The 24,015-nt window shown below is 38.8% G+C and overlaps 4 protein-coding genes and 1 long non-coding RNA gene across 12 annotated transcripts; 4 read left to right on the top strand and 1 right to left on the bottom strand.

The window, feature by feature from the left end:
- Positions 1-107: 107 nt before the first annotated feature.
- Iml1 (GATOR complex protein Iml1) lies at positions 108-9,954 on the bottom strand. Of its 6 annotated transcripts, none has more exons than XM_069042338.1 (23): positions 9,652-9,954; positions 9,400-9,597; positions 8,767-9,346; positions 8,530-8,717; positions 8,282-8,478; positions 7,952-8,232; positions 7,708-7,904; positions 7,503-7,655; positions 7,036-7,203; positions 6,855-6,986; positions 6,370-6,390; positions 5,241-5,658; positions 4,811-5,189; positions 4,634-4,705; positions 2,556-2,626; positions 2,155-2,253; positions 1,902-2,100; positions 1,749-1,851; positions 1,493-1,696; positions 1,206-1,366; positions 869-1,034; positions 492-823; positions 108-431 (listed from the first exon to the last, which is right to left on the bottom strand). In XM_069042338.1, the coding sequence occupies exons 1-23, from the start codon at positions 9,692-9,694 to the stop codon at positions 219-221; spliced, it is 4,575 nt and encodes a 1,524-aa protein (XP_068898439.1). In that variant the 5' UTR covers positions 9,695-9,954; the 3' UTR covers positions 108-218. The 6 variants fall into 6 exon arrangements, with proteins under 6 accessions (XP_068898439.1, XP_068898442.1, XP_068898440.1 ...); XM_069042341.1 differs by lacking the exon at positions 2,556-2,626 and adding an exon at positions 2,352-2,398; XM_069042339.1 differs by having other exon boundaries at positions 6,370-6,387; positions 9,652-9,953.
- A 125-nt stretch (positions 9,955-10,079) lies between these two features.
- On the top strand, positions 10,080-12,182 carry LOC138126554 (dynein axonemal intermediate chain 4-like). 2 transcript variants are annotated; one of them, XM_069042347.1, is made up of 3 exons: positions 10,080-10,193; positions 10,404-11,729; positions 11,782-12,182. In XM_069042347.1, exons 1-3 carry the CDS (start codon positions 10,178-10,180, stop codon positions 12,180-12,182), a joined length of 1,743 nt encoding a protein of 580 aa, XP_068898448.1. In that variant the 5' UTR covers positions 10,080-10,177. The 2 variants fall into 2 exon arrangements, with proteins under 2 accessions (XP_068898448.1, XP_068898447.1); XM_069042346.1 differs by lacking the exon at positions 10,080-10,193 and having other exon boundaries at positions 10,355-11,729.
- A 128-nt stretch (positions 12,183-12,310) lies between these two features.
- Positions 12,311-18,535, top strand: LOC138126553 (dynein axonemal intermediate chain 4-like). Of its 2 annotated transcripts, XM_069042345.1 has the most exons (5): positions 12,311-14,162; positions 14,215-14,350; positions 14,408-15,876; positions 16,733-18,170; positions 18,453-18,535. In XM_069042345.1, exons 1-3 carry the CDS (start codon positions 12,311-12,313, stop codon positions 14,625-14,627), a joined length of 2,208 nt encoding a protein of 735 aa, XP_068898446.1. In that variant the 3' UTR covers positions 14,628-15,876; positions 16,733-18,170; positions 18,453-18,535. The 2 variants fall into 2 exon arrangements, with proteins under 2 accessions (XP_068898446.1, XP_068898445.1); XM_069042344.1 differs by having other exon boundaries at positions 14,215-15,876.
- On the top strand, positions 18,453-19,387 carry LOC138126555 (E3 ubiquitin-protein ligase RNF185-like). The gene is made up of 3 exons (XM_069042348.1): positions 18,453-18,660; positions 18,714-19,154; positions 19,208-19,387. The coding sequence occupies exons 1-2, from the start codon at positions 18,494-18,496 to the stop codon at positions 19,117-19,119; spliced, it is 573 nt and encodes a 190-aa protein (XP_068898449.1). The 5' UTR covers positions 18,453-18,493; the 3' UTR covers positions 19,120-19,154; positions 19,208-19,387.
- Positions 19,388-19,406: 19 nt separating this feature from the next.
- Positions 19,407-20,657, top strand: LOC138126558 (uncharacterized). Its single transcript, XR_011157873.1, has 2 exons — positions 19,407-20,388; positions 20,445-20,657. It is a non-coding gene; the product is annotated as an uncharacterized lncRNA (long non-coding RNA).
- The last annotated feature ends 3,358 nt before the right edge of the window (positions 20,658-24,015 follow it).

The raw sequence follows: 24,015 nt of genomic DNA, 5'->3' as shown, positions 1-24,015 counted from the left end.
CACGGACTACCTCCACGTAGCGGTGTGGGTGGCACCGAGATTGAATCTGCAGAACGAGATTTTGGTTACAAACGGCGCCCACTGAATCTGGGTCAGGTAAGACACAATTTTAAAATACGAGTTTCTTATATTTTCACTAGTCAGTTCAATTGTACAAAATATACAATCTATATTGAAACAATCATTTAAGAAAAATATAATAAAAACAACTTTGAAGATTACTTGCGCAAGTAGTTATCTGAATTAAAAGTCGTAGAAGCGTTTTCTTTAGTAACCCAACTTTCCTCCCAGAAAGTTCTCAGTCTGTCGTCAACGTTAGCACAGAACTCTCTAAAATCTTTCAGCAGTTTCGTCTGGAAGTTGTTGTCAACTCCTTGATTTGTTCGCCACCTTCTGCTCACCATGTGATTCCAAGACCACAAAAATCCCATCTACTCGCAAATCCCACACGTAAATAAAACAAATGTCACTCAAATAACATACAAAATTACCTTTCTCGTGTTATCATAATCATCTTTATTTTTCCCGCTTACGTGTCTAGTAATGTACGCCTCGTGCGGACTAGGCACTACGTCAGCGTGCACAGAAAACCTCCCACTTGGTCGACTCTTGCTTCCGACTGACGGCACCCGACTTCTGGGTTTCAAGGCCGGCCTTGATACCAAAATAAACACTGTTCCAGTGCAGTGGACGTACTGATGTTCACGCGAAGTGGCGTCGGGGTTGTTCGGAGCTTCCAACATGCAATTAATGAAGCCAAATCGTTGTACTATAGCTTCTTGCAAGAGGAAAAGTCTTTCCAAATACGAGCCGTCTCTAAATTCTGCAGTACAAAATAGTAACTGACTTTTTACATCATTCATTGTACCTTTAAAAATCCGCTCTCTTTCTTCGAGGCATTTGATGTTGAGAGGAACGAAAATTGGGCCTCTCAGAGGGTCGCTTTTGTTCGAATAGGGTAGCGCCAGAGGATCGTGCGGGATGGGGATCATCTGGAGCCCGCACGTCTGCGCTTTCCGGTGCCAACTGGAGAGCTAAGATGACAGTTTTAAAATCACAATTTTTAATTCTGGTACCATCACGGTCAAAGAATACTGGTACAGTGTGTAGACACTTCCAAAACTCAAATTTTGATTGAGTTTTGGAAGTGTCTACAGTAACAACTGTACCAGTAATCTTTGACCGCGACCGTACATATTTATTACCAATTCTGCAACGATGGAACCGGATGAAGTCAGCCACTCTACAATTAGTTCGTAAGCTTGGTCCGGCAAGAAAGTCGTCTGATATCGGACGTGGCCCCACTCAATTCTGTCGCTCTTGCCAGCGACATCCGTTTCTAAACGCATTCGTTTGTACGAAGTACCTAAAATATTTTTGGATTTGCAATTTTCGGAACTCTCACATCCATACAAAATAGATTTCGCATTTTGATACAAAAAAAAACTACAGGACCCCTAATAAAAAAAAAAAATGAGAAAAATCGCCATACTCTCGTTTTCGGAATAATCTGCATTGATATCTTCACAAAGGAAATGAGGCACTCCGTATTTTCGGTCGCAATAACTGTGAGGTAAGTCCAAAGCGGTTGGAACAGTGGACAAGCCCCAATTCAGCGCAAGTTTTATCTCGACTTCGAGCCATTCATTTTCGAAAGTTTGTAGATCTCCATTTGGTTGAAAAACGTCTTTATCATCTGCAAATTACAAAAAATAATTTGTAACTTGGTTGTGTTAAAAAATCCACACCTTTCTCGATTATGTAGAAGAGAAAGAATCCAAAAAGAATCGGTTTTTTAATATCTCCTGAAGCGTGTCGAATCCAACCTTCCGTATGCAAGATTCGCAAAATCTAAAAAGTAATTATTACAATCTGTAAAACTGTACCGTGGAGAACCATACCCGAGCGGCTTTCTCTTGCGTGCTGACTCCTTCCATCCGAAGCATCAACCAGTTCACCCCATCTGCAGCAATAAAAGTCGAAGAAGGCAAGTTTTGTTGGGCACTTATGAAAGTGAGTCCGCTCAGAGGACTCTTCATGGCTTCTATAATTTCGGCGTTGGTGGCTGTATTCTTCAGACACGGCCCCGCTTGGATGACGCTGTCAAAATTCAACAAAATAATTCGAAAACCAGTCAAAGTAAAATTTTCCTACTTCTCATCCGGATAAGCGTCGTGTGATTGAGATTCCGAACTGGACTGCGATTCGGAACTTTGCGACGCCCTGTTTCTCTCCATCACTTTGGACCCCGACCTGTTCCAACAAGTGATGTAATAACGGTCGCGCAGAAACGTCGACGTGTTAAAGGTAGTAGCTAATGCAATACTAGAGAAACAAGGAAAACTACAAACCTAAATGAAGGTGCGTTATATCGCTCGTTCGAGCGTGCGGTAGTGTTCTGAAAAGCAAGCAAAATCTATAACCTCCTACAAAACAACTGAACGTACAAATGCCAAAAACAACAAGTTAAGAGATGCCGAAAAGTCGCTATAAGTACTACACATGCTCCACTTCCGCAAACCAAGCTGTAAAAAATTGAAAAATTTCGGGCAAACCTAGGGCGGGGGCGGTCGGAGAGGCGGTTGCTTCCGAGACGTTCCCGGAAAGGTGAGCTGCAGTTGACGTTCTGGAATCATATTAGAATTTTATTGCTGACATAAAACAAAGTCTATCATATAGGCCTGACTGTTTGTTTTGCTCGTCAACTGTGAGTATTTGTAAACATGATAAACTTTGTGCGTATTACACTCGTTTATTTTATTTTCACGTCGTTATAACAAGACAAACAAAAACATGCTGCAAATGTTAAAACTACGAAAGTATTTTAGTAAGTAGTGGGTAGGTAATGTAGTTTTTTGCCTATAAAGATTTTAATATCATTTTTAGAGCAGATATTATTTACAATAAATATCGAAACGTTAAAGGCTCGTTTACACAAGTATAAGTGGTAAAATAATGTAGGAACGCTAGTCACAGAAACTCAAGCTCTGTAGCTTAAAGCTTCCAAACATTCCAAGTAACTAAAAAATAACCTAAACTTTTAGACGAGTAGGATTTGTTTTGGAGAATTCTTTAAGCATGAACTTGAACAATAAAGTAATAAATAATATCAACGCGGATGTTTTTATTATGTACCCTATGAAGCTCGGCAAAGACCATGGATTCTAAATTTCTTCGTCACACCGTAAAATGACATAACATTACTGTAATAGTAGTTTATTTGACGAGTTCTTGTGTAAATTGGTTTTTTTTTTTGGTACGAGTGGGCCAGTTTCACTCGCGTTTTAAACTGGCCCGCTCGTGCCAAAAAACCTCAATTTACACAAGAACGAGTTGAATACAACGTTTTTTTGTTCGACAAGCCTCTTAAAGGTTCCAAATCGCTTAAAATCTTTAAAATTAGCTTGACATTTCGTTTTGACAAGTGGTGACATTTAAATTAAAATCGGTTCACACAGGAGAAAATTCTGAAATTCTGACACTGTTAAGCAAAAAAAATTGTTATAAGAATTTCAGCGAGTGTTTTTTCTACCGCAAAAGCTTCTTCAGCTTAATAACTCTTTAAAAAAGCTTTCCCAATCCAGCATGTTCCATATGAAGTTTCCAGCTTACAGCACTATAACTATTACCACTGTCTGTGTAAATGACACTTAGCGTTAAGCCGCATTAAAATAGTATATTGTTATACGAGTTGCACAAGACAGTCATTGTCTTGTGAAACGAGTTTCACATGCTATTTTTTTCGATTTCGGCTCCGTTAATTTAATTTAAAAAAATATAAAACAATTATCTAGTGACTTTTATTTTAATGGAATTGGGTTGGTATTGATGAGCCATGTCATTTCATCGAAAATTAAATTTCTCCCAAATGTTACAATAAGATCATTATGAAACTGTTTTCACTGTCCCAAAATGGTCATTCTGACACCGAAATAGAAAAACTTATTCAACTGTTTGAAACGGCAAGACTATTTGACAATTTTTTTGAAATTATGGATACTTAAAATTGTAAAAAATGTTTATGACACCATTTTTTGTTTTCTTGGGCAAAACCAAGTCTCAATTTGTAAATGTCAATAAAAAAGAATCATAGTTTGGCAATGTAAATTAAAAAAGTGTAAAATAAAAAGAACAAGCTAAAGACAAACAACTCTACAGAAAAAAAATGTGTTACTGTAACTACGGAAATCAAGTTATACTGAAGCGGCTGATTTTTATTCTAGTACCACACCTTTAATTCAAATTGTTTCTCAAAATAATTCAAGAAAGGCTTTTCTTAGTGTGGGTTTAGCAACCGGGATCACTTTGTAATCATGAGACTAGTAAGAACACATTCTTACATCAGATAGGAAGTAATAAAATAATTGAGTACTCTGCAATAAGCTTGCCAAGGTGCTAACCTCACAACTGTCACACTTGCAAAATTTTAAAACCCAAACCAAATGATAAAAAAATTTGCGCTTCATGTTGTCAAAATGTTTGTTGTTGAAGTTACATAAGCTCAATATCCAAAATCATTCAACGTAAACTTTCCAACTAGACTAAAATTAAAAAGTCTCGGAAACAAATTGCCTTAACGTCGCACTGTTCGCTCGACGTTAACGACAATTTCCATTGTTAACAGCTCTTATACCTGTGAAAAATTGCTCATACTGTTACGTCTGGGTTGAACCAAAGGCGCGTTGTTTATAACACTCAGTGACTTCTACAACATGCAAATAAAACAAAGCTTTAACATGCAATCTAATTACTAAAAATAATTTAATAAATTAGTGAGTAATAGACGGACGGTACGACAACGAACACAAACCCTTGTCTTTTTCGACGGCACACTCCTTTTTATTTTATTTACGGCCGTCTCGATGAACTTCAACAGACCGTCCACCATTTGCTGGTGGTCGGTGGGAGTCGCCGCGTTGTAGATGTCGCAATGCTCGGCCCCGTCGATAATCTTCTTGTTGGCGGAATTATTCAGAGGCAGCAGATACACCCGGAACCTCCAGTACTTCAACGCCTCGACCAGGACAAATTCCGTATCGCCTCCGGTGCACACGTAATGATCCAAGTAATTCCAGTTGAAGTGTTCCAGTTTTTCGGTGGTGAAGGAGGCGTAAGATTCTTCGTACGTGTCGTGGTGAGGGGCGTGGAATCTGTAGCGGTACTGGTAATTAAAACCCGGATAGGGATGCCTGAAAAAAGAATGTCTTGTGTAGATCGTAGCTTCGTGATGTGTACAGTACCTAGGTCTGTATCTCGTCACTGAAATCGTGTTCCCCGAGAGGGAAATTTTGTGGAACAATCTCCCAATTGAGAGATAATACGATTCGTCGCTCTCCGTCACGCTGTTTCTCGTGACGGGTCCCCTCATTTTGGGATTGAGGAGGTTGATGTTGTTCACTAATTTGTCAGCGTTGTGAGCCATCAAAATTAACTGGAAACCTTGCGCCAGACGCTGCGAAATCAATTCTCTGAAGACTTCGACCGTGGTCAAAGGTCTCTTGTAGATTGGTCTTTGTTGGGCGAAGTCGGCGTTGACGCTGTCGGGGAGTAAGCTGTACAAGGAAACCACGTAGTCAATCTGGAGGGCCCTTTTCTCCGGGAAGTAATCCGTCGTTATGGGAAGACAGGCCGGGATCGTCAGGGACTTCCAATCCACTCCTACGTAACAGAGTGTTAAAAATGTGTCCATAAATTCGGGTAAAAAAAAAACACAAGCTTTATACGTGATATCTGTGGAGGCTTAGTGAAGCCGAATTTGCACATCCTTGAGAAATTAGAGATTAAGCAACGACGTTCACACGTATAAATCCCATGTTAAGTTGTGCAGAAGCGCCAAAGGAAAGTGTTAGTCACAAAGCCAAACGAGGTCAATACTGATTAGTGCAGGACGCGTAAACATCAGTCTTTGATGGACTCGATGTTTGTACGTTGGTTAAACGAAATGTCAAAATACAGTCCACAACTCACTACACTACAGAAGACAGAAAAATGAAAGTGCATGATGACACGTACAGGTAAACAATGGATTTTTATAGACATTGATGGATTTTAATGTATTAACAGCAATTAATGTTAATCTTCTACAAATTGAAAATTTCTTTGGTAAGATGCGACAATCAGTGGAAAACTATAAAAATTCATTGTGACTGAAGGTAGTTTTGAGGATAAACGCGCCATACCAAACACAATCTTTACCGGTCGAATTTAAGTGGTATTTGCACAGTGTGAGGCACAAAAACTACACATAAACACGGCTGAGTAAATACCCAAAAAAGCAAATATAATAAACAGCCTACCAAAGAACTGAATTAAAAATTCTCTGAAAACAAATCTAGTTCATAAGTTACTTATATAATATATTGTTCAAACCTATGAGGACATCATTGACTGCTTATCCCGGCGAATCCCAGGGGAGACCATGGAACAGAAACGGAGTAAATTCACGTATTCGGTCGCCGAATCCTAGACTTAAGGGGCTACAGGAACAAGGATTGGGAAGCTAGAAGGCTCCCGCACGTCACACAAAAAAAATCAACGCATCATGATAGTGACAGTAAAAGCCTAAATGAACATGAGTTTAATATCATTCTTTTCTATACGTCTATTCAATTGATTTCGTTCACAACCAATTATCTACAACGTGACTGGGATGGTCCCGGTAAACGAAATGAACTGTTAAGTAATGTTCAAAAATTTAGTGATTAGATCAAACCAGATGGGAAAAAATTTCGCAAAGCACGACTAAAATGACGGCCAATTTTTTGTTATCATTAAAATAGTACAAAAAAACAACCAAAACACTAATTTCTCGACGGTCTCATTAGTAATGGAGTAGTCGTAGACGCGGGATCTACCTGTGGTTAAGGCCGGGGTCCACTCTTGCTCGCCGGTAGCGCCCCACAATAAAGTCAGACTTTTCGACGGGTTTTTGGGGGCGGCCGACACGGTGTGGTTGTTGCTCTGAGAGTTTGGTCGCTTCTTACAGTCTGAAACAACTCTGATTACTTGATAAATGACCAAATTGTGTGAGCTTACAGTCGTGCAGAGCTGAAGTGACGCAGAAAGATTTTGATAACTGATTGCTACCGGACGATATCATTCTGTCCAATTTCGGATTGTTATTTTCACATTCTCCGGCCGGGAGTTCCGATTGGGCCGGTATTGCCTGATAATGATGCTGTTGTATCAAGACTCCCGTGGGACCTACAATTAAAACAATAACAACAACAAAACATAAATCTTTCAAATGTAACCCATAAACTTAACATTTTTAATCTTGAATAAACTTTGCTCATCATTTAGATGCTGCTACTTAAAAAGTACACATTTAACTTAAACGTCATATTGAAACAGCCTTGACAGTACAACGCTGTATTGCTCCAGCGGCAAAAAAGTGAACTACTCGTAATGACAGCCCTACTCTATGGTTTTCAATGTTATCATCAATGGTTATCAAATTCAATTAGGAAACATTTTGTGCAACACTAATTTCGTTAATTTACCTTTGGGAAATATGTGCGTCCATCGCCTCCTGTTGGACGTCAATTTTATGGTGACATGCGAAGGGTCGAAAGGATTGATCAGAGCCCTCGATTCTAAGGGTGGGGAACCTTCTGAACCCACCACCATCCTCACAGGAGGGGACAATTCTCTGTCTGCATCAAATATAAATGAAAAGTGCTGTTTAACAGTTTAATTGAAACAGACCATCAGCGTGTGGGGACACCACGGGACTGGTAGCTGCCGGTGGAATCGCGATGGGCTCTGAACGAGCATTGGAGTCGATCCTGTGTTGAACGTCAGGATCCGACATCTTCCTCCTTTGTCCTTTGATCAATTCATGAGAGTCCAGTAAACTACCAGAACTGCGCTTGTATCGCGCAAAACCTTTGTGACTTATCGAGCTGAAAATTAGCGTGAAGGAACGAATTGTCAATTTTTTCCGGAATACCTGCTCTCGTGGACCGTGTGCACTGGAGGCATCTGAAAAATCTGCGCATCGTACGCGTCATAATCGAAAAACGAGTTGTGTATGTAGTCGTCTTGCGGAACAAATTTGTTCTTGGGGGAATCTTTTTTCACTTCATCGGCAGGAAGAGGCGGCGGCAATTTGATTCTGGGAATGAAGTTTGAATAGGAAACTTTCTTATTGGTCGAATAAAACGATAAGTTAATCCAGTGAGGCATCGAATAATCATCGGGGACGTTCATGTGGGTGTCCTTGTTGTGAAACTGAAACCTTACTCAATGAGAATGTTTACGAAAATGTGTTTGAAATTACTTTCAGTAGCGGGACTGCGTGCAAGGGTTGCTCTCCGACACAGACCAGGTCACTACCGACGCCATTATCGATGATTCGTTGTTTTGTTATGTTGGTCAGTTCACGGTCAACCTCAAACACCCCCACTCCTGGAGTGACCACAACACTGAGTTGACCGGTTCTGTCAAAGCTGCGATCTAGATAGTGTTTCTCGAATACTTAAAAACAACAGTAGTACGAACGCAAGTGTAAAATAATCAATCAAATACCATTCAGAGACATGTTTAGTACTTCCAAAAAATTCCCTTGGGCGGCTGTGCTGTTAGTGGCCGCTGGAATATCAATTCCTGGTCGTTTGTGATATTCGAGCACTATTTTCAAATATTCTGAAAAGATTCGCCGCAACTGGACCAAGATTCCACTCCAGTCGTCATATCGCTCGTTCTGTACTGCAACTCTATACAAAAATTAGTAAACAAAACGGGTTTTGGTTTAGTTTTGACAACCTATAAAAATCTTCATAGTATCTTCCTTTATAATCTTTTTGCAAACACTCCCTCATGTGTAGAGGAAACTCTTCCAGATTACTCGCCTCGTAAAACGTCCTCGAAAAAAGCACTATCGTCACCTCGTGATTACTCCCGTTCTTCTTCCACTTCATGAACAAATCAGACAGAAACCCGTTGACTGCCTTTTCAAAATACAAGTCCCCATAGATATCGAAATCCCACATTTCTGAAGACATCTGCAGAAATAAATATACCATTGAAGTGGATGATCGAAAGACCACTTTCGTGTCTTCTGTGATAACCCCGCACGCCACTCTATCACCTTGAGACCACATTTCATAAACCTGACAACGTACAGCACCCCCACAAAATTCAATATTCTTTTTAATGTAAACGCAGGTATTGACGAGACTGTTTTTTAGCCTCCACATTTCAGACCGGCCCATGTACTGATCCTTAAATGTCAGCTCGATCGAATCTAGAGAAATATCAGGTGGATCCACAATTCTAATCAGGACATTCTTATAAGCTTGTAAACCAAAAGTTTGGGCAATACTTTGCTCTACACTAATTGTATCTAAAATCGTCACTGCATTACAATTGGCTGATTATTTGTTTTGTAAAGTGAACCTTTCTGCAACGCATTTTGTTGAGTTGAGTCATCAGGAAATGTTTTAATTTGGAGTAAAAGACGCGGATATTCTTCTTCAGGTTCAGTTTTCTTCTTTGACCTTGGATTGTCATCATCCGGTGGGGGATGATAAATCTCTACTATGTCTCCTAAATTGGCCCCCGGATAATCCTTTGGATTAATAATCAAATCTTCCACTGGAAAATTATGGCCTTGACTATGTAATTTATCATTAAAAATTCATATCATACCACTGAAGTTTTTCTGGTGAACAATAAGCCGAAAGGACTTCATGCTTGTTGTGTCTGCACATCTATTTTTAAAATTAATCACTTGGGCTTTGTTGAACTTTGCATTGTACAAATATTTTGTCAGATATGAAATTAATGAAGCAACTCGCTAACACCGCCATAACTTGGAAACATATCGAAACAAATAAGTGTTGTTCAAATATTTAATTAACATTTGCGAACTACAACAAAAATTCTAAAAGACAAAATACTTTTTAAACCATTTTACAATGTTTTATTTTGACACTTTCTGTTGTCAGTGTCACACTTTGAGGTTAGGGTTAACAAGTGTTACCAATGTCGTTACGTATTTTTAAATAAATTCTTGCATAATATTTGTTGTTGACTGGCTCGAAGAGAATAAAATTATTCCGCGCACACAAACAACAATACGAGAATGTAAATGGAACAACAATTATAATACTGACTGTTAAAAAAGAAATGTAATGTTGGTAACTACTGGAAATATGAAGAAGGGTAAAGACGTATGGTGGATGCGCTGGGTAAGATCGATCAAACTTCCGCTTTTTGTAAGATTTTTATTACTTTAATATCATTCTCGAAGCATAAATCTATTTAATATTGAAGAGAGTGTAATACACAAAGTAAAAAATTACGTGAAGTACAGCTATAAGTGCGCCTTTGAATCTACTTATATAACAATATGATAAAGAAGATACCTAAACATATTACTCTTATTTTAAACGAAACAGAAACCATATTTCTGCTGGATTTGCCGAGTTGCATCGTCCCGAAGGAAACCGAAGAAGGAGAGGCCGCCGAAGCCGACAACCAACTGTATGACTATCTGACAAAAGGGAAAGGACGCAATCGTAAAGTGGCCACTATTGGAGTCCAGACAATTCCAACATTGAGAAAAACCAGAAGTACAGAACCTGTAAAATATGAATTCCGAGATAATTCAACTTTTGCTTCAAACTGGGAAATGTACGATACTTACAACGTAATAGATGTTGACGAACTGGCCGACAAAGGAGACGGTTACGTTGAACTGATAATAAAAGAAGTGGAAGTGATTGAAGATGATGCTCACAAGCTGAACGACGAGATTCACCCGAGCGAGGTGAGGAAGAGCAAAGAAGAAAGGGAATTGGAAAAGTTGATGAACAATCAAAATTATTTCAACGCGGCTTTAGTAATTGAGAGACTTCTCGCCAACAACTGTTACAACAGCGAACAGAAAAAATTCAAAGGACTTTTAGATGAAGACGAATCTCTAGATGCCACACCTAAATACCATTACAAGTTAGATTTGTTGTGGACGTTTTGCAATGAAGACACTAGAAATAGATGCGTCACGGGGATATCTTTCAACACTTATACTGAAGACATTCTAGCTGTCGGTTACGGCAAGTACTACTTCGTAGACCGCAAAAGCACGGGAGTTGTGATGATTTGGAACATCAAAAACCCAAAACAACCGGAACGACAGTACTACTTCCGATACTCCGTCACTTCTTTGGCATTTGCCAAGAAGAATCCGAACTACCTAGCTGTCGGTTTCTACAACGGCGATGTCAAAGTCGTAGACGTGAGCAAAAGAGACTTGGAACTAGTCGGAGAGGACTGTTCTTCATCCTTCGAACCGGCATGGGACGTGCTTTGGCTGGAACAAGACAAAGAAGAATACTTTCTGGTGTGCTTCGGTGACGGACGAGTTTGCAAGTACCACTTCACCGAAGACGTGGTCCTCGAGCGAGTACAAATCATGAGGACGGACAAGGTGGAAGGGAAGTTGAAAGGACTGAAAGCGTTGAGGATGTTCGAAGGAAATCAAGTGTCTTCGTCTAGACATTCGTCAGCGTTGTGTTTGAGCTTGCACTCGGCGAACCCTTCGATTTACTTCATCGGGACCAACGAAGGGGTCATCCACAGATGCACCCCGCACTACTGCACTCAGCATATTGACATGTTTAAAGCGCACGAGGGGTCAATCCACACGATTAAGTTCTCTCCTTTTGTTAACAAAGTGTTCGCGACTTGCGGAGACGACTTCCAGGAGTGCTTGTGGGTGGAAGGTGAATCCGAAAGTTGTTTGTTAAAAAATGTAAGTGCAGAAGAATGTTGCAGGCATCGACGAACCGTTGATCGTTTCAAGGTACTGCACGGAGCCGGTTCTTGATTTTGAGTGGAGCCCGTCGCACTCGACCATCGCTGTGAGTCTTCGCGGAATGGACATCTTCCTGTGGGACCTTCAGAGGAAAATTTACTCTCCTCAGTCCCAGACCAAATCTCCGACAAACTCGCGCAACACCTTGTGCAGATTCACATCTTGTGGGCGTTGCTTGTTGGTCGGTGATGTCGACGGAAACATTCACATTTTTGCAGTCAGCGGATTACCCATGCCCGCATTTTTCCAGGAGAATTTGTTTTTCCAATCTGTCAAAAATATATTGTTGACCAATACCGAACTGGTGAAGAAAGTGGAAAAGCTGGGGTCGTTGAGTTTTGGTCAAAAGCGATCCAGATAGTTTGATTAGCTTTAGTTTGATTTGTACAGACTGAATAAAGAATGTCAAAAGTGATTTGAAAATATTTCCGAAACAAATGAAAATGACAGTTCTGACAGCGTACTCAATGTCAAAAGTTTTTGTTGACTATGGCTCAACAACAACTGCCGAAAAGATCGATTAATAAGTCGAGCGTGTCGTACGAAGCCGCCGTTCCTAGCCCATTTAAGAAAGGCAAAGGCAAAGATGGCGGAAAGCAAAAAGCGGTCATCCAAGCCCCTAAACCCTTAGTCCCCGTAATCTATGAAGGTGTCGACGTCACTCCGGTTTACCTCAACCCGTACTTGTACGAAGGGGGCAAAGAGCGTCAGATCAGCATCATGGACAATTTGACCAAAGAGAACAGCTTCATGTTGCAACGCAGCTCGCTCAATCGAGTGGACTCGCAAAAGTTCCAAACGAACCTCCTCCTCCAGAAACAAGAAATCGAAACGGCAACTCTGACCCACCGCAGCATCGTAACTTCTGCGTATTTCGGCGACGACATCGTCATTCCAGCGATCAGCATCACCAGCAAGTCGGAATATTCTGCAGACTTTGTCGAGGAGGATGTCGAATCGGTGGGTGAAGAACCAGTTGAGCAGGCGATCCCCGAGCACATAAGCTTGATTTTGAAAGAAACTGCGACGATTTTTTTGTTGGATTTGCCTAGTGCTACAGTACCAAAAGCTAGTGACGAAGCTAGCGCTGTGCTGGAAGACAACGAGACGTACGACTATTTGACAAAAGGAAAAGGCAGGAACCGGAAAGTTTTGAATGTCGGGATCCAGACCGTTCCGGTTTTGATGAAAGCACGAGACACGGAGACTAAAAAGATGCGATTCAAGAACACCTCCACTTATGTGTCTGCCTGGGAGATGTACGACACGTTCAAAGAGATGGAGCAAAGGTCAGACGACGACAGTGATGTGATTGCCGAGTTGACCGACGAAGAACAAGAGACTGCAGCACCGGACGACCACAGGCTGAACGACGAGGCCTCTTTGGACAGCTACAGAATGACCAACGATGAGAAACAGTTGAACAAAATCTTCAAAAGCAAAGCGTTTCTGGACGCGTTGATCGTGATCGAAAGAATCTTGGGGAACAATTGTTACAACGCCCAACAGAAACGGTTCAAAGGTCTGAGCGATCCCGACGTCTTCCGGGAGAACATAGAGTACAAGTACAAGCTGGAGCTGTTGTGGACGTACTCTAACGACGAGACAAACGGCAGATGCGTGACCGCAGTGGTTTTCAACTCTTTCAGCGAAGACATAGTCGCCGTGGCCTACGGAAAGTACTTCTACAACGACCGCAACTGTCGCGGAATGGTGATGATCTGGAACATCAAGAACCCGCAACAGCCCGAACGCCAGTACGACTTTCCGGTTCCCGTGTCTTCCGTCGCTTTCTCCAAAGTCAATCCGAATCTGCTCGCCGTTGGGTTCTACAACGGTCACTTGAAGATCTTGGATGTGAGTAAACGCGAGGTCTTCGTGATCAGAGAGGATACGATGTTTTTCGAACCGGTGTGGAGCGTCGTCTGGTTCCAGCAAGGCGACGATGAGGACATATTGGCGAGTTTTGGTGACGGCAGAGTGTGCAGGTATCAGATCACCGGTGCTGAGAATCTCAAGCGGACTCAGATCATGTTGACCGCCATGGCGGAAGGGAAGTTGAAAGGAATCAAGTATTTGAAGAAATGCGAAAGTAAAGAGATTTCCATCACGGGGTACGAGCAAGCGAGGTGTTTGGCGCTGCACCCCACCGACCCTTTTACGTATTTTGTGGGTACCAGTGAAGGAGTGGTGCACAGGTGTTCCACGAATTATTACAACGAGCACATGGACTTGTTCAAAGCTCACGACGGTGCCATCCACACTGTTAGGTTTTCGCCGTTTGCTAACAAATTGTACTACACGTGTGGTGACGACTTCAGGGCACGTCTTTGGGTGGATGGTACTTCTTCCGCATCTCTTCTGGTCACAATTGAAACGTGAACATTTTCTAGGTATCTCGGAACCGTTGGTGACATCAGAACCGTCAATTTTGCCAGTTCTTGATGTCGACTGGAGTCCCGGACATCCCACTATTATTGCGACAATTCGTGGTCCAGATATTCTGGTCTGGGATATGCAAAGAAAAATGTACGAGTCTCAGTCTGTTAGGAAATCACCAGTCGGTGCTTTAAATACCGTGTGCAGGTTCACCACGAATGGTCGATGCTTGATGGTGGGAGATATGGGCGGAAATGTTCACGTCTATTCTCTGGAAGATATGCCTATTCCTCCATTTTTCCCGGAGAATCTTATCTCTCAGTCGCTCAAGAGATTGTTGGTTACCAGACCCGATCTGCTGAAGAAGTTGCGCAAGTTGGGATCGCTCAATTTCGACAAGAAACAGTTTTCGAAGTATTTTAATTAATTTATAAGGTTAATTGTACATAATATTATACACTTTGAATAAAATTTATTTGCCAAAAGCAGGGAATTAATTTGTGATGAGTGGAAAATGGATGACTGATTAATAATAATTTTGTTAGGTACAGGTAATCCTGTTGTGAAGAACAAGAAGCAATAATTGCTGGAATTCTAAAGAGTACAGGCTTCGAAGAAATAATTTAATAAAAAATATTGGAAAGAAATGAAAAACAGCTGATGGAGGAAAGTCAGGGATGAGGTCAAAAATTATATAAGGAAGAAAAATAAGAAATAGACAAATGTACGTAATGTGTAAGGAAAGACTGGGACGAGATTGGAAAAAATTAAAGAAATGTTTTAAAGTAGAAAAAATTGACTACCTAACTCGGAAAATATTTGATAAAGATGTAAACTCATTTATTTTTTCTTTCAGACAACACCGACTTTTACAAACTAATCACATTTCTTTGCACCCTTTACACATATTCCTTTGTAACACCCAGGACCCTCTCCACATTCTATTGGAAGATGTGGAACTCCTCGTGGTGTACAACATCTGCAAGATTCACCTTCACCTACAAATTGACAAGAGTTTAAATATTTTACAAAACGTTTGTATTCTTACCTAAAATTGTGTAGCATGTGTCACAACAACCACAGAATCCTCCTTTTTTTACAATGTGGTCGGGACCATTGCATTCTTCCACTTTTTGGCACCTTACATTATCGCAAAAATTTGATGTGCAAACTAAACATTTCGCCATTTGCAAGAACAATGAAAAAAATATAAAAGAAATAAACAATCTGCAGTTCATTTTGTTATGTTAAAGAATTAAAGCGGAAAATAGTACCTATGTCAGGAGTATTTCTTTACAATTTTAAATTCAGGTGGTGTCGCTGCAAATACCTATGTTTGCTTCAAACGAAGTTATTCGTAACAGTGGAAAAATGTTACAATAATGTAAACAATTATTTATTTCAGAATAACATAAGTACATAACATTTTAGTTTTAAAATACAAAAATTTCCGATAATAATGCGGAATCTGGAAAAGTGCCCCGAATGCTTGCAGCGTTTCCACGTTGAATGGCAAGGGAAATCCTCTCGAAAAGGAATTTCTTTGATTTTGAATCGCCTGATTCCGTAATAAGTCGGTTTCCGATGACATTAATGAAATCGATGGCTTCTTTGCACCAAGGGCCTAAGGTTACAAAGGCGAAACCTTTAAATATGTAATTTGACGATAAAAACAGGTAGGTATTTTACGTGGAATTATGATTTTTCCAATCTAATGCTTCTTTCAAATCTAGCGTGTTTCAAATAACTTCAAATCATCATAATCGACGCAAACAATTACACAAAATTACAAATTTTATTCTTAATGAAAAAAATTAACAGCTGGAAGTACGTACTTAAATTTGTCGATATCTATTCGTTTTTTGTCAAAAAATCGATTTTTAGAAGTGGCACCATTAAACTAAAAATATTGTCTTTGGATTATAATAATTAATAAAATAATATAAGTCATTATTTTTACATAAGCCATGGAATACAGAAGCATTGTTTGACACTTTAAGAAAATTAATTAATAAACAACCCACTGTTGTTAATTGAACCGCAGTGGTCACTCGTTGAAGTACGAAATATTTACCTGTTTCATTAAAAAAGTTTACATTTTTACAGAATGTTCTACAGCGATACACAATCATTCCTGAATTTTTTGAGTATTTTAAATCGATTAGAAGTGGGTGTTTTCGCTCGGGAGTAAAACTTGAATCACCCTGTACGTTATATACCTACCTACCTACTTTTGACATCATCTTGATCTTGCCATGTTTTCAAGAGACGAAAAAGTAGCATGTTACTATCTTACGGCGAATTTCAAAAGGACGCAGCAGTAACATAAACATTTGTAGATAAAAAGATGATGCCTATCAAAGGCTAGAATGCTAGATTACTGCGACTGGTTGCTTCACAGTATTAATGAAGGGCACAACTTCGTTTCGTACAACAGTTTTTCTGATGAATTACGATTTACTAATATAATAGACAGAATACCCGATATTAACCTCAACAAATGCACATCTTCTGATGCAAAATCACTTTCAGGAAAGGAAAGTTTTGGAGTCGATGTGTGGATCGGAATAGTTGGGACTAGGATCATCGGACCAATTCCATTCCAAGGTCGCTTAAATAAGTACCAAGACATATAGGTACATAAGTATTTAGAATTTCCCAAAACAAGGTAGAAGGATTTCTGCATCAATGATCTGCAGCGCTTTAGCGAAGGCTATACTTCTGTCAAGATGGGACTTCACCCCATAATGCTCGATAAGTAGGTACTAAGTAACTCGGTGGGTCGGTTTGGTGAAGTCATTGCAATTAATTGTCGTTGGCTTGGCCCTCGCATTCTTTGGACCTTATGCCCTCAGATCTTTTTCTTATGGAGCTACATTTAAAATCGTAATTATATGTATAATGGCCTAAAGTTAGTAGTTAGTTAGTTAGTTAGTTAGTTAGTTAGTTAGTTAGTTAGTTAGTTAGTTAGTTAGTTAGTTAGTTAGCTAGTTAGTTGGTTAGTTAGTTAGTTAGTTAGTTAGTTAGTTAGTTAGTTAGTTAGTATATTAAATAGAGTTGGCTCCATCCTGGTTCCTAGGGGCGTTTTTCGATTGATAATTGGCATTGTTATTGTCAAAATTGGCACTATTTGTGTTTAAATAAAATTTTAATTATCAAAATGTTTCAAGAGTGAAAATAAATTATAAATATTATGTTAACTATGTAGGCTTGTTTGCATTTACTTCACAAAGTCTGTGGGACTGGGAACCAGGCTGCCAATGCAAATTTAACTTCCAAAAACTCCCCGAGGAACCAGGATCGAGCCTATTTTCTTTTATATACCACTCCACATGTGTCTCAAAATTGGGGAATTCCAAATTCAGAGCGTTGTAGGGGATCACTTCAGTAGTCCAAATATGGAAATTTAAAAAAAATCGGGACTCCCCCCACAAAGATACATCTGAAGGTGCCCTCTTTGAAGTGCGTTTTCTTCAAATAGGTACAGGCTGAAAAGTTCAGTGTTTATGGTTATTTATGGTGTAGATGATTGTGGGAAATAATAACATAAAACAATTTTTTGAAGAATAGCTTTACTTTGGAGTAAAAAAATCTTAAATTTTTGTAATTTTTCTTAAAAATGGAACGGCACCGTAGCTATTTTACCTGTACAGTGTACTTATTCATTTTGAAAATTAAATCATTTTGCGTCTATACTACTCTATACATAATAACATTAATAACTCTTCTGAGTTTTGTTTTGATAATTTAAAAAAGGGAGGGTAAAAGAGAAGGAGAGTCATTTCCTTAGACACTGATGTTAAATTAAAGTGGAATGTTGCTAGACTGACTAAAGATTAGAGTAGGTATTTAAAAAACGATTTAATTAATTATCAATTCAAGGTTATTTGTTTGATGAGGTTTTTTGTTTTTTTTAATCTAAATTTTCTGCACGGACGAGATTATCCATGGATTAATGTCGAGGTGATTGGTGAAATTATTCCTTTTGTCCGGTCAAGTTGGTAACTCTGTGGTGTTGTGACACTTGTTTACTGAAAACTGTATCAGTTTCACTATTCGCATTGTCATCTGATTAGATTAGTGTCCAAGCAAAATATTCCAAGGGAGTTCTATATGACAACATCGATTTCTTGAATTTAACGATTCGAACAAACCAACACGGACATATGCTGAAGGTTACGACTTAAATAATTAATGCACCACGTCAGTACTGTAGCATGTTGACAAACATTTGACATTTCTAATTTCCTAGATGGTCTAAAATTGACCGAAATCGTACAAAATCCAGTTAAGATGCCTTCAAACGCTACAGAGACTGCGAAGCATTCGACAGAACACCCCGACGGCGACGGTTCGGGGGCGACCGAAGAAGAGAAGAAAGATGATCGTATGTTCGAGTGCAACATTTGCCTTGACACAGCGAGGGATGCAGTCGTCAGTATGTGCGGTCATTTGTTCTGGTAAGTGCCAACAAATCCCCGCGTTGAGGTTATGTGACCTGAAAAACTTGCAGCTGGCCGTGCCTTCACCAGTGGTTGGAAACAAGACCGAACCGCCAAGTCTGTCCGGTGTGCAAAGCGGCAATCAGCAAAGAAAAAGTGATTCCGTTGTACGGTAGGGGTAGCACTAAGCAAGAGGACCCGCGCGAAAAAGTACCGCCGCGCCCGGCAGGTCAGCGTACAGAGCCTGAACCTGGTTCCACATTTCCAGGCTTCGGATTCGGCAGCGACAACGGGTTCCACATGTCATTCGGCATAGGGGCTTTCCCGTTTGGCTTTTTCACGTCGACGTTCAATTTCGGAGACGCGAGACCCAGTCCCGCCCCCAGAGGGACGCAGCAACATATGGAAGAACAATTCTTGTCGAAGCTTTTCTTGTGGTTGGCAGTGATGTTTATCGCATGGCTGATCTTGGCATAAATATATTATATGATAATGGTGGCTTACTGTAAGAGGTTAGGGCTTTCTATATCAGTACAGTACAAAAATTTAATAGTTTTCATTCCAGACTGTTTTTATGAGACTCAAAAATAACTGTACATATTGAAATTTAAATGTAAAAAGGTAATGATCTTCACTCCTGTTAATATTACATGTAAAAAAATCATTTAGTCAAGTAAATTTTAGTTTTGAAATGTGTAAATTTTGAAGTTTATTATGAGGGTATATAATACAAATTCATAAACTATGCAATTTTTATTTGGTGCCATTACAGTTCCTTGCTAGCTCTAGGCGTGAATCCTCTATCTTGAAGCAATTTGTTGCACTCTTTGCGGCTCAGATGTTCCAATGCATGCTTTTCGACAAGTTCATCGTTGTCATCTAGGAACAACAGTTCTGGAGGCGCTCCGTGAATTTTTTTAAATTCTGCGTTATCGTATTTTGGGAAATCTTCGTAGACGAATGCTTTCACATCTGGCAGTCTGTTCAACTTGCAGCTGGGGCAGCTCTGTATTTTTTGACAAATACAAAAGTTTTTAGGTTAGGTCACAAGTCAAGAAGTGCAAGGGAGTGCATTTTCAAAAACGAAAATTAGTTTATACCTACAGTGAGTTGAACAATTTTTGACAAGTGCAACGTCAAATCAGCTTACCTCCAACCTGACACTTGTGATCTTCTTGCCTTCAGCAGCGTTGAGCGATAGAGTCAAAAGGAATGCAAGAGTTATAACAATTACTAATTTCATTTTGATACTTTGCTGTAAATTCACTTATCACAAAATATCTACAAATGGAGTATTAAAATGATTGTAGGATACTATTGTTATACGTAATGGAGGTCTGTGTGTCAAATGACACAGACACTACAGACAGTTGACGTCAGTTACAGAACAGTTGGAATTGAACTTGTGCATCTTCTGTCAACTGTATTGCAGATACAAGACACTTTTTAAAGACTTGTAGCTGTACTTATGAAGTTTTAATAATGAAACGTTAATTTTTAGATAAGGATTTTAGACAACTTTGCTTAATCATTCACTTCGTTTTGGTGTTACATACTTTATCTTATCGTGTCGTAGTTCATAAACATTTTATTTTTTAAACGCATACTGCATTCACACTTACCTGTGTTTTTGGAAGTCAATGTATAAATCCTGGGTGTTTATTTTTAAGCTTGGACTAAGTAACCCATAAAGTCCTGGAACTTGTAGAGGTATTGAAAGATGACACTGTGTGACGTGTGGAAAATGTTCATTGTTTTTACGAAAATATTACTAAAAAACATTTTTAACAATACTTTTTCAGTCAAGCTAGAGATGGAAAAGAAGCAAGAAGGTAATGTTACATCTAAAAACTGTTTAAATTTGGGGATTAGGCTTCTTATGATCTCATGTACCTAATGTGTGCTCATCGTTTTAATATACTTATTGTTAACAGATAGAACGAGGCAATTATTTAATTCTGCGAAGTCATCTTTTTGTCTTTACAATTATTGTAATAATAACGATATAAAAAGGTGTTCAAATGTTTTTTGACTGGACAATTACATATCAGTACCTACTAGGGTTGCCAGACGTCCCGATTAATCGGGATTGTCCCGATTATGGGACTGAAGTCCCGTGTCCCGAACGGATGTCGCGGGGACGTCTATTTGTCCCGATTTTTCACTGTCAGCGTACTCAAGTAGTTTGTAGTGTTATTTTGAACTACTTTTGATACAAATAATGCGCATTGTGCAGTGCGCGCCTCTTAAAGCAAAGCAAAGTGATTTTTATCCAGTTTATGTTGGAGCTACTGGAAATTAACTAGAAAAAGCGCGAAAGCGCCAGAATTGTGCGAGTTTTAGTTTAACATAACCCATAATTTCAATACCATGCAACGAAACCAGATAACAACCACTGCATTTTGTTCTTGCAAGAATCCAAGGTAAGGTTAATTAAAGATATTCAATGTATAAGTATTCAATGTTTATGTCATTTATGCATTGTTCGGATTTGCAGCTGTTCGTAAGAATAAAAATTTAACCCTTCTGTGTGAAGCTGTGGAGAAATGGGAAAACGTTCCTGCAAATATTTGGAAAGATTTTCCATCAAATATTCATTCATTACTAAAGGAAGAACAGATTATGAAGCATTCTGCAAACATTGTAAAACTTACATTAGTATTAGTCATGGAGGAGTATCTGATATTAAATGTCACATCATGAAGACAAAACATCAACAAAAAGTAAATGCATCCGCTTCATCCAAAAAGGTATCATCATTTTTTGTCAAGGAGAAAAGTAGCTCTAAGTTAATCGCCACTGAAATATGTTTAGCCTATCATGTTGTTAAACATCACCAATCGTTCAATTCATCAAACTGTAATAATACACTTTTTCCAAAATTGTTTGCTGATTCAGATGTGGCTTTAAAACTTTCATCTGCGAAAACAAAGTCGACAAAACTAATTACACATGTCTTAGCTCCACATTCAGTGAAAATCATCAAAGAAGAATTAAAGGCAGCATCCTATTTTAGCATAAGCACAGATGCTAGTAACCATAAAGCAGAAAAAATATTTCCCCTGGTTATTCAGTATTTTACAAGAAAAGGTACTCAAATAAGGCTACTAAAATTAAGCAGCTTAAAAAGTGAAACGTCTGATGCCATTTCAAGTTTTTGCATTGAAGCTTTAAGACAACATCAGCTTGATTTTAGTAAATGTATAGCATTTGGAGGTGATAATGCAAACGTGAATTTTGGTGGCCTAGGAAGGTTGGGTAAAAATAATACTTTCACAAAACTAAAAGCACATCTCGGAAATGATATTGAAGGTATTGGATGTCCAGCGCATATATTGCATAATACAATTCAAACTGCTGCAGACCAGTTATCTTGTGATGTTGAACAAATTGTGATGAAGATTTTTGGGCATTTTTCAATATATACCGTTAGAATAGAGAGCTTGAAAAATTTCTGTGGATTTCTTGATGTAGAATATCACAAGCTATTGTCACATTCAAAAACTCGATGGCTTTCTCTTTTTCCGTCAGTAGAGAGAATTTTAAAATTATTTGAACCATTAAAATCATTTTTTCTCTCTACAGAAAAAGCTCCAAAAACAATACTAGATTTTTTCAATAATCCTTTGAGTGAATCTTATTTTTGGTTTATACATAGCCAAATTAGTTCCTTTCACAATCAAATATTAAAAATTGAGGGACGATCGAAATCAGTAATTGAAGTGCATGAGATTTTACTTACCACTTTGGCCATGTCGAAGGCACAAGCGGAATCTAATTTTATTCCTCTTGAAATTAAAGCTCTTTTTCGGAAACTATTGAATGAAGGAACTATTACTCAATATGACATAAACACATTTATGACAGATATAAGTTTATTTTACGAAACTTTAATTAGTTATTTAACAAAGTGGATCAAACCCATGGATATATTTACCTCCTTTCATTGGATGACTTTAAAAACTGCGCCAGTATGGGACGATGTTGAGGACACATATAATTATTTGAAATCAAAAAATGTTATATTAAATAGTACTTTTTTGTTCAACCAAATTGCTGTTGTACAAGATATTGTAAAACAACAGCTTTCTGGAGAAGATTCGCGTAAAACTTGGAACGATAAACTACTTAATGAAAAGTGGGTTTTCCTCTTTGAAAATATGGAAACTGATGTACCAGAGCAATTTGCTGACATCTATAAAATCTGTGAATATATATTTTCTGTGCCGGGACACAATGGAAATGTGGAGAGAATTTTTTCCCTAATGGAAATTCAATGGACAGATGAACGCAATCGTTTAATACCTGAAACGATTGAAGGTATTTTGCAGTGCATCGTCAATTTTAAATTTAATTCCTGCAGTGAGATGTATGATTATGCTATTAATTGTCCAGAATTATTGAAAGAAGGAAAAAGTAGTAACAAATACACGAAATAGTCATTTTATATTTTTTTGCAATATGTATTAACAACTTTACCAAATATGAGATTTAATATTATATTGTTGAAACTCTTTATTACTGTTATGATTAGGTCACGACCTGCTGTATTTTATAACCGGCCTGTTCAAAATTGTAATTTGAGTGATCCCCGCAGAGCGCTAGTGTACGGGCGCTTTTTGGGGATATTTATTCATCTTAAATTTTTGTCACCGAGAGTTTTTCTCGTTCAAATGACATTCGAATTTAAAATCAAAAATACACTTGTATTCAATATTCTTTTAGAAAGAAAATATGAACTTACTGTACTCAATCTTAACTCTAAAATCATGTCTAAACATATTTTTCCGCATTTTTATTCTTTAGAAGCGCCCGTACTGTGGCGCCCTCATCGGCGAAAATTGGCTCTTTCTCGGAAACATTTTCGCAATGCTTTTTTAATGAAATGAACAGGCCGGTTATTATACAGCAGGTCGTGGATTAGTGGATTAGGTAATAGTAACGACTGTTTTTGAGTTTTTTTAATGAGTTTATATTTGTTTTTTTTTTAATATTTTAAATATATACTCGTACTTATAACAATAGGTAACATATGTTTTAAACCACCCTCCCCCTCTCACTGTTTTATTGCTGTCCCGATTTCAGTCAATGCAGATCTGGCAACCCTAGTACCTACCTACCTATTATCACCTATTATTTGCTTCTGTCCTAACCATCCCATACCATGATTAAGCCACCACGAAAACTGATCCTTGACACAATATTGAACTCAGCAAATCTTTCGCCAGTAAGTACCTACTCTTTGACTGCCGGAGGCAAAATCTTGACTCGTCAGTGGCAAGAATTCGACCCCATTCTTCAATTCCCCAGTTTTGATGTTCGTGAGCAAAGAGAAGCCTCGCTCCTTTGTCAACAGTGGACCATGTGCAGGTA

The sequence above is a fragment of the Tenebrio molitor genome, chromosome 3 (genome assembly GCF_963966145.1).
Source record: "Tenebrio molitor chromosome 3, icTenMoli1.1, whole genome shotgun sequence".
Classification (NCBI taxonomy): domain Eukaryota; kingdom Metazoa; phylum Arthropoda; class Insecta; order Coleoptera; family Tenebrionidae; genus Tenebrio; species Tenebrio molitor.
This window is presented reverse-complemented; position numbering and strand designations above follow the sequence as displayed.